Source organism: Plasmodium gonderi (genome assembly GCF_002157705.1).
Source record: "Plasmodium gonderi DNA, contig: Chr02, whole genome shotgun sequence".
Lineage (NCBI taxonomy): Eukaryota > Apicomplexa > Aconoidasida > Haemosporida > Plasmodiidae > Plasmodium > Plasmodium gonderi.
In genome coordinates this window covers 92615-102806 of record NW_021628926.1, presented here as the reverse complement: position 1 = coordinate 102806, position 10192 = coordinate 92615, and the positions used below count along the sequence as shown (strand labels likewise).

Genomic DNA, 10192 nt, shown 5'->3' with positions numbered 1-10192 from the left:
CGACTCTCTCATATGTACCCTTGAATCTTTTCTCCTTCAGCAAATAACAGTAAAAAAAAAAAAAAAAAAATACCTATTATAATATCTCATTAGGACGTAACAAATGTATCTTTTTTTTATTTCTTTTTTGTCATAAGGGAAAAAAAAAAAAAATAAAAATAAAGTTTTGGTACAAAATCGCTTCTTATAATTCTACTATGCACTTTTCCATCGTGTGAAAAAAAAATAATTTGTGGTAACATTGGGAAAAAGAAAATTTTTTTAAAATACATTGCTGCACTATAATTATATACGTGTAACATATATACATATTATATATTTATAGCATTATTACGGGATAATATTTGTATATACATTTTCCAAATTGCAATTTTTTTGCGGATTCCTATGTCTCATCTTATGTATGCATATATGAAGTATTAAATGCATTAACGTATTTTGCATATTTAGGATTTTAGCGTATTTAGAATATTTAGAATATTTAGAATATTTAGCCTATTTTAGCTAATTTTGAGCATTTAATGTATGGATTGGAATATTTATCATTGTATTTAGTATTTTTTTTATGTATTAAGAACATTTACCTATGTAAGCTTTTTTTCCGTATTAACAATATTTATCATATTCAGAAAATTTATCCTATTCAGTATATTTACCGTATTAAGCATTTTTTGCTTATTAAGAAAATTTACATTATTAAGCAGTTTTTGCTTATTAAACATACTTAATGCATAATTAATTAATCACATTTAATGCTACCGTTTTTTGTTCAATCCCGATTTTGTTATTTTCCTTTGCATCGAATTTTCCCGTAATTGAGGAACTGAGCTGAACGAGTAGAATACAACAGTTGCCAAATGGCAAAATATGGAATTCTAAAATAATTCAGTATTCCTTTACAGGATAGGGAAAAAAAAAATATATATATATTTATACATCTGTATATACATTTACGCACCAGCAACGGTAGAGAAAACTGGATGAAGGTCCCGAAGAAGTGTTCTTATTTCGGTGCACAAAAATAGATATCTAATAATTTATGAACCTAATCTGTTCTATTGTTAATCTAATTTTTTCTACTCCATTCTAAGAAAGCGGTTCGAAGTTAGTACAATGTCCAAGGAACAGTTGAAGAATGAGGTACGTTTTTTTATATTAAATTTATTTTATTTTTTTTTGAAAATAACTATTTGTTTGAATGTGTTTTAGTTGAATGTATGATGCGTTAAATTGTTCTTAAAGTAGACGAATAAAATTCATGGGCCTTACACATTTATGTACTTTGAAATATCTCCTTTTTATTTGATCCCTTTCAGTATGGTTTTTTGACATCTTGGCCGGATTACCACTTTGAAGAATTGCGAGGAATTATCACAAGAGACTATGAAAATACTGTATGCAATGAATTTAAAGATAATTCCGATTACACAAAAAAATGGAACTGTATAAAATTTTATAGCATTTTAGAAAAATTAGTTCACAATGTAGGATTAACAAATAACAATGAAAACATGTGGAATGACTTTATAAGTAAAATAACAAAACCTAGCGAGAATGTTGATTATACTTCTTCAATGATTACTTCTTTTATTGGTGCTTTTACACCTTTCGTTCAAGATAACGCATTAAAAAATTTTAATAAGTATAAAAATTCATGGTTTAAAGGTTATGAAATTGAAGATATTTTGAAATTATTCTATTTTTCTATTAATATTGGAGACATTCAAAATTTGATGAAAAGTCCTGATAATAAGTATTATGGGGATACGTGTAATTTCATCAATGAATGTCTTGATCTTTTCAAATATTACAAAGAAACCACATGTCCATCCGATTCAACTAATAAATACAATGAAAGTACAATATGTATGGAAGTAAACAGTTTTTATGATAGGTATAAAAATGAGTTGCACCCTCACTTGAAAGGATTCAAGCATTTAGGGTTGACGAATCCTGAAGACCCTAAAGCTTTGCTAGTCTGCCCATGGAGTAGTGGTTCTTCAAGATTCCTTCGACGGTTATTTCATGGAAGAAATTTAATGAAACCTAGTTCATTAGCTTTTGTAGCTCTTATTGTTTTACTGATAGCTGGTTGTTCTTTATCATTATACAAAGTTAGTGAGAATTTCGAATTTTTTTTTTTTAAGAATTCCCTTTTTGCATCTGATTTTGTGAAAATTGGGAGCACTTTTGAGGAGAGGCCAATTTGCTTGGCTTTTCCAATAGATGATATATACATGACAAGAGCTTATTGCATGTGTTAACTCAGGGGAGTTGTTATTTGCTCCTCTCCCCTCCCATCCCATACATATATATATATATATATATATATATATATATAAGCAAATGAACATAATTACAAAATTGTTTTCTAAAACTTTGCAGTCCCCCCGCATGAGATCAATGTTAAGGTTGAAACTAGGAGACACAAAAAATATATGGAGAGTCGTAGGAGGAAGAAGAAGAAAATACACTGGATTGGATGGATATAGAGGATCATCAAGATTTGGAGAATCATCAAGATTTGGAGAATCATCAGGATTTGGTGAATCATCAGGATTTGGTGAATCAACAGAATTTGGTGAATCATCAAGATTTGGTGAATCAACAGGATTTGGTGAATCAACTGGATATGGAGAATCATCAGGATTTGGTGAATCAACAGGATATGGAAGATCAGGAAGATATGGAGAATCAACAAGATATGGAAGATCAGGAAGATATGGATCATCCTCATATGATGATGAAATGCCAAGTAGTAGTTACGTACCAAGAGTAAATCATATGGAGTATTTTGGGCCACATGAAAACATGAATTTTCCACGTTATCGAGGGTATTGAAAAAACTGGGTTTATTCCAAAAGTAAGTGAATAAAAATGGGAAAAAAAAAAATTAGAACATTTTGGACAATTTGGAAAACTTTGACAATTTTGACAGTTTGAACAGTTTACGAAGTTACTGCTAAAACCATTTCGAATAATGGAAAAAATTTCTGCTATATGTGTTGATTATTCTTTTCTTTTTTATAAAAATTGTAAAAAAGGAAGAAAAAAATTGTTCTTAGGTGGTAGAGGAGGAAGAATATGTATGTGCATAAACGGTTCTATGGATAATGCACCCGTAAACATTTTAAATTAAGTAAAGAACGAAATTGTTGAAATAGTAACTTCCCCATTTTTCACGTGTATGAATATATATTGAAGTGAATCGAAAATATGTGCAAAACAGATGGTTTTTTTGTGGGGAAAGAGTGAAGTTTGAAGTTACATAGACACAGTAAAAACTAGGGATGTTTTAAAACGATAAAAATAGCAACATTGCAAGGAAAATAAATTAAATTTCTAATAAACAATTTACTTTTCTCATAACAGGAATGAAATAATTTATATTCAAAATAAATTATGCATTATTAAGTACTTGGAGAAGCAGATTCAAGTTTGATTGATTAGTTGGCACTAGGGAAAATCCTAAGCTCCCATGGGATATTACCCACCCGAGAATATGCATATATTTTGCATATACACATATATGTACATATGTGCATACAGTGGATCCATATTCATATATGTATTAATACATGCATTTATGCATGTATCAGTGTCACTTTCATTACTTCCACTTTTGACTCTCATTCAAGGAAGCATATTTGGAAAACAGGTATATGAAAAGAATCAAAACAAAGCTCATTCTACGTTTCTGCATTAACCAATAAGGAGTAGCTTAATGGCCGGATATCATGAATTCCCCAAAAGACAACTTCAGAAATAAAATAATAGATGGATATACAAAACTTTTAAAAATTTGTATAATTAAATGTTAATTAAAGGTTTCTCCTACCATTTTGTAGTTGAGTGATAACATGAGAAATATAAAATAAAAAGAATATTAGACATATATGCTGCTATATTTTTAATCATTTTCAAGAGGTTTGAACTTTTTTTAAAAAGAGTTTTAAGTCGTGAGGAATTTTGTGCACTCTTTTGGGAGAAGTAAATACGAGAATTTTTTGGCGAATGTTTTAAAAAAAGGAAAAAAAAAAAAAAAGTGGAAGAGGAGGAAACAATTTAATTATCACAAAATAGAAAAAAAACAAAAAACAAAAATTACACAGCAAAATTTTCAATGGCCATGATTTTACAATAAATTGTTATACCCCGTTGACTTTGAATAAAATTGTTCTTCACGCCTAATTCTGTCAGTTCAGGGGCCAATTGCTGAAATCATGCATAGTTTTTGCAGTGTATAATTTATTTGATTTAACTTCATTTTGTTTTGCTTCATTTTGTTCTGCTTGACTCTGTTCTGCTTGACTCTGTTCTGCTTCATTTTGTTTTACGTCATTCCGCTTGATTCCGTTTTATTTATTATTTTTTCTTTTTTCCTTTCATATTCGTGATAATTTACGTTTGAGAAATGCAAATGATTTGTTCATTCATTATAGTTAAAAAAAAAAATATATACACTGATTCTTTTTTTTTTTTTTTTATCGCATATCTCATTTTTTTACATAGATTTATTTTTATTTTTTTTTTTTTTTTTTGACACCATTTGTTATGATTTATTGAAATGATGTCACACTTGAACCGTAAACCAATTTTGAATTGCAGTCTTATTATTAAAACAATAAAATTTTTTTTTTTTTTTTTTTTTTTTTTGAACTCTTTAGCGGTAGAATTATTCATCAGGGGAAGGTGGGGGAGATTAAATAAGTTCAATTTTGCATTAGTTCCCTATTTTTTGTTAATTCTTTTTTTTTGTTTGATCTAGTTTTACTGTAATTATAATGGAGAAAAAATAGGGTCATTGATAAAATAAGAGAAATTGTTTATTAAAGTTTCATGATTTGAACTATTATTCATTTTTATTTAAATAAATGGACGTAAAAATGATATAATGCTTGAAATTGTTCTTCTCTCCCTCGCGTTGTTGTGTAGTGATTATGAGATCAGTACGTGTAGATAAACAACGGGTTAAAGTATTTAAGCAAACTTAATTTTTTATTTGTTCATTTGTTTGTTCGTTTATTTGTTCGTTTATTTGTTGATTTGCTTTTTCATTTATTTTTTCATTTATTTTTTTTATAATTTGCTATTACAGCTTTAGTTAGAATCTGGATAATTTCTTCTTCTCTAAGTGTTTAAACAAAGGTAAGAGTTGATGAATTTTTATTTAAAAACATTTTCCCATACGGTACGTTTGTGAAAAAAACGGGAAATTTTCTTTTTTGCGTAGCTCTATACATATATATTCCTGTATATACCTATATATACATGTATTACCCGGACTTTTAGAAAAAGTAAGGGCTGCGCATTGCATTGTAAGACAAATACATACTAATTTGTTCGGTTCATGAGTCTTTGTAGTGGTTAGAAATGGGTGCTTCCTAAAGTATGATAAAAACACAAGATGAGCTAAAATGGGTATATTCACCACTAATGAGAAAGTAAAGAGAAAGAAAAAAACACACATATATATGCACATAAACAGATACACACACGTACATACACAAGCACCATAAAGCAAAGCTTAAGAGATAATGAAAAGGTTTTCAGAAAAGCTTAAGAAATCGAAACGGAAAAAGAAAATTAGTGGGTTGCTATTTTATGCTAAAAAGTGTAGAACGATCTTTATTGTTGTAACCTTGCACATTGTAAGATGAGATATAATAAAAAAAATATGTTAAAGGGAACAGAAATAATTTTTTTTTTTTTTTTTTTTTTTTTACATTTTTTAAATATATACTTTCCTCCCCTCTTTGCATTAAAATGATAACTAAGATATAATGTTAATAAATCATTTTATCGATTAGCATCCTGATTAAATAACTCATTTTCATTTTCTCCCTTTTTCTATTTTTTTTTTAGCTCACTCATAGTGGAAAATTGTGTAATATTTCCAATAATTCAACCGTTTTCAGTGTTATAAATCAAAGGCTATTATCAGGACCAGGAAAAAAAAACTATGCAAAAAATTATTATGGCAGACATGTGATTATTACTATTGATATAAGTGAAGCGTTAAAGAACCGGAAAATTGAGAAGAATGGAAAATATCCTACTCATTTGAAGAATTATATGCAAATGAAAAAAAATAAAGAACAAAAGTGTGCACCGAAAAATGATAAACTGTTATTAAAACGAAGGGATGAAATTATTCTAAATAAAATATCAATGAGAAATAGCTCCATGTGTGAAAGAGCGAGCGAAAACAGCCAAGCAAAAAATGGTGGTGGTGGCGTGAACATAGGTCCAAGTACGACAGGGGAAAACACTACAACTGCAAATGTAACTACAAATGCAATTACAAGCACAACTACTAGCACAAATACAAATGCAAGCACCCCAATATTAGATCTCAGTAAATGCCTCCACAAAAGGTGTTGTAATAATTGTAAGCACAAAACTTTTAAGCAAAAATGTAGTAAGACATTTGTTAAAGTGTTAATTTGCTTGCAAAATGTTTTTATTTTATGTACAATTCTTCCATTTGTCTTCATGATACTTGGTTCTATGCTAATGAAGAACATTCTTTGGGAAATTCGATGTCTATGCAACGGGTGTCGCTGACTCTTCATCTCACGAGAGCCTCAGCACAGCAGCACCACCACACATCCAAATGCTAGTGTAAATTCTAGTGCAAATATATGTGTACATATACGTATTATTATATGGACAGGTTCCTCCAGTTTAACCAGTTTCACACACCAATTGAACTTTTCAGCAAAGTCAAACCTTTTAAGCGTACACCCAAAGTTAAAGCAGATTCAGAAGTGACAATTCGCGTTGCTCCAGCCCCTTCAATATGAATATAGGTTTAAATAACGAAAAAAAGAAAAAATGATTCAATCGAAATGTGTGGATATTAATGTTTTATGTTCGCTTTACACACACTTTTTACTCATATGTAGTTAGATAACAATGCATGGTAAAAAAAAAAAAAAAAAAAACAGTTTTCAGCTAATCAAAAAAATATCGCGAAAGAAATAGTTTACCCAATTTGCATGTGTTTTTTTTTTTTTTTTTTTTGCACAAGGGGTAAAAACAAAAGTGAGTTTATCTGATAATGAAGTCTACCAGATGAAGAGAAATTAAGATCTTCATTAAACAAATCTAAAGTGATAATAAGTATGCATACCGAGAGTATGGTTCATTTTTTGGATGCTTATATAATGTGTTATTATATGTTTCTGCGAAAAGTTTTAATAATATGTCTGAAAGTTGGAAAAACGTGCTTACAATTTTTATCTTAAAAATTTCTGTACAAATTTTTTGTGCTTTTTCTGTGCTTGAGAGATATACATTGTTTTACCCTACCCTCATCACAGCCCACTTTTATTTTTTATTTACTGTGTACATGTGATTATTCGTTAAATTGCTTATCCATTTATTCATTCGTGCATTCATTTTTGCGTTAAGACTAAATATGTTAATTCGTTTGTTTGCGTATTTATATGAGCAAGTTTTTAACTTTTCCACACATACATACATATATAAATACATTATACAAGCACATATATGTATGTATATATATAAGTGTATAACCGTTTTAATCGTACACACTACAGCATTAAGAGGAGTGGTGTTTTGTGTTCAGTAAAAATGTTATTATCAATATTATTATTAAAAATATACAAATATGATTAAATACAAAAAAAAAAAAAATACAGTATAGTATATAGTATAGAATATAATGCATTATAAAATAAAACTGAGCAATACACATTAATTATGAAGAAATTCAGATAGGAACCCACAATTTGTAAAGAAAAATTAAAATATAACTTTATTAGTTTATATATAACGCATCGCGGGAAAGTTCGAGATATACACATGTAGATATATTTATACATATATGCATTACATGTAAATAAAACAAATATGAATAAATTTGGACATGTGAAAAATTTTATATTCTCCGAAAAGAGTGGGGATAATAAAAGACACATTTTTCTATTAAAGTAAAATATCATATGTAATTAATAATTTTTGGTATATAATTAAATTACGAGTGAGTGTAAATGTTTGTGTATTCATCATGCATTTGTGCGTTGATGTTTCTCTCATATAAAGCATAAATAAAATAATATAAAATAGAACACAATACGGAAATCATTTAAAGTTGAAAGCAAAAATAAATCTACATATTTTGTACGTGTAGTAAAAAAATTAGCTTTGTTCACACTTTTTTGCTATTAAATATGCTGCGGTGTAAAAGTAATTTTTTCAATTTTCAAAACATGACACATGTATTATATACACTTCGTGCAAGTTATATAAAGATTAGCAAGTTATATACACATTATGCATGTTATATACGCTATATACATTATGTACACACTACTATAATATTATTAAATTTTAAAAGGTAAAAAAAAAAAAAAAAAAAAAAAAAAAACTACTTTTTCAAAACTTCAACCACTTCCTTATATTTTTGGCGAACCTTAAATTTCCCTGGTCCTTTGCATATACGCTTGCAATTCCACATTTTGAAAAGAAAATAAAGAAATGAAAAAGAAGCTAGTGCTAAGGTTGTAAGGAAATATCCTAAATTAAAATTGTTTATGAAAACTAACAGAATTAGACCACTTACAATAACAGGAGAAACAGCAATCAATATATCAAGGTAGTATCTGAATTTGGTAATTTTCCCATGCTTAATAAGAAAACTATAATTCGTTGTAAAGAGATTAATTAAATGATCTTCATATTTTTTATCTAATTTTATTATTTTTTTGCATAAAGTTAAAATTATCGATTTTCCTTTTGATTTCTTTTTCCTACTAGATCCTTGTTCTTTTATTTGTGCTTGTAATTGTGCTTTTATTTGTGCCTCTAATTCGGATTGTAATTGTTCTTTAATTTCTGGTTGCACAGGAATTGGTTGTTGTTGTTGTTGTTGTTGTTGTTGTTGTTGTTTGAGTAATTGTGAATTGTCGAATTCTTTCAAACTTCCATAAAATTTTAATATATCAAGCATTCTATCAAGGTTATCTGCCTTTTTTATTTCATCAAGTAGTTGTTCAACTATATTAGAAGGAGACGTTTCTCCACTTGGCTTTTGTGCATTTTCTGGAGGTATGGTTGGGTGATATTTTTTCTCCAAATTTTCATCAAAATTTTGTGGGTTGATATTTGTATCTAGGTCATTGTTATCATTTGTGTTTGAATTGAGTTGTTCAGGATTGGCAGTTACATTTTTATTTTTTAAATCCGATTCATCATTTACTTCCAATGAGTTTAGCGAATTATATGAATTTAATGAATTTAAAGAGTTCATAGAATTTAATGATTTTTCCTCTAAATGTGAATCACTAACTAGTTCATTAAACTGTCTTTCGAAACTTTTATCAAGTAATAATGCATTAAATTGTTTCTGAAAATTGACATCATGTACTAGATTATTTAACATTCTACCAAGATTACTATCATCTTCTTTTAATATTTTTAAAACTCTTTCTCTTAATCTGTTTTTTTTTGGCTCTTCTTTAGCCGTTATAACAGGTTCTTTGCTCAACAATCTGTTGAATCTACAACTTAGTGCATTTCCATTTTGTAACTGTTTCTTGGTAAAAGATGTGCTGTTAAAAGACTGAAATGTGGAGAAGTTATGATATATATGAGGTGGGATAAAAGAAAAAAAAAAACTAGATGGTATGAAAAAAGGGAAAGATTTCCTTTTTTCTCTCCCATGTTAACAGATTTACAAATTATCCCTTTTTTTTTTTTTTTTTTTTTTTTTTCAAAAAGGCGATATAAAATGTATATTTATATAAAATAAAACTTTCTAAAATAAAATAACAGCTGTGTAAATTTTATTTTTCCTATGCTTTTCTCTACTTACTTTATTAGAATATTGCAATGTCCATATAAGCAAAGCAAAAGCAAAAAGCTTAAAAAATAAGTATATGGGCCTATTTAATGTTTTTCCCATGAGGTGTTTACACTAATATTTTTAAGGACCATTTGAAATAAAAAAATAAATTTAACTTAAATAAAATTTTTATCCATAAAATTTTCTCTCTAACGTTTTCTAATAATTGTATATGATAACGAAGAGATTTACGTTCCCCTTATCACATGTAAATGCATGTATGTTTTTCCTATTATGCAATTGTTGCTGTTATTATAATATTGTTACTATTATTTCTGCTATATAACTATTGTAATTTTTTTTGGCTATTATTGTTGCTAT

General features: G+C 28.0%; 2 protein-coding genes across 2 annotated transcripts; one reads left to right on the top strand and one right to left on the bottom strand.

Annotated features, from left to right (window-relative positions):
- Positions 1-1113: 1113 nt before the first annotated feature.
- Positions 1114-3139, top strand: PGO_020140 (variable surface protein; the record flags this gene model as incomplete). The annotated part of the gene is made up of 4 exons (XM_028685833.1): positions 1114-1140; positions 1317-2114; positions 2453-2761; positions 2939-3139. The coding sequence occupies 4 exons, from the start codon at positions 1114-1116 to the stop codon at positions 3137-3139; spliced, it is 1335 nt and encodes a 444-aa protein (XP_028541634.1).
- Positions 3140-8395: 5256 nt separating this feature from the next.
- PGO_020130 (Plasmodium exported protein, unknown function) lies at positions 8396-9931 on the bottom strand (the record flags this gene model as incomplete). The annotated part of the gene is made up of 2 exons (XM_028685832.1): positions 8396-9589; positions 9842-9931. The coding sequence occupies 2 exons, from the start codon at positions 9929-9931 to the stop codon at positions 8396-8398; spliced, it is 1284 nt and encodes a 427-aa protein (XP_028541633.1).
- Between the last annotated feature and the right edge of the window lie 261 nt (positions 9932-10192).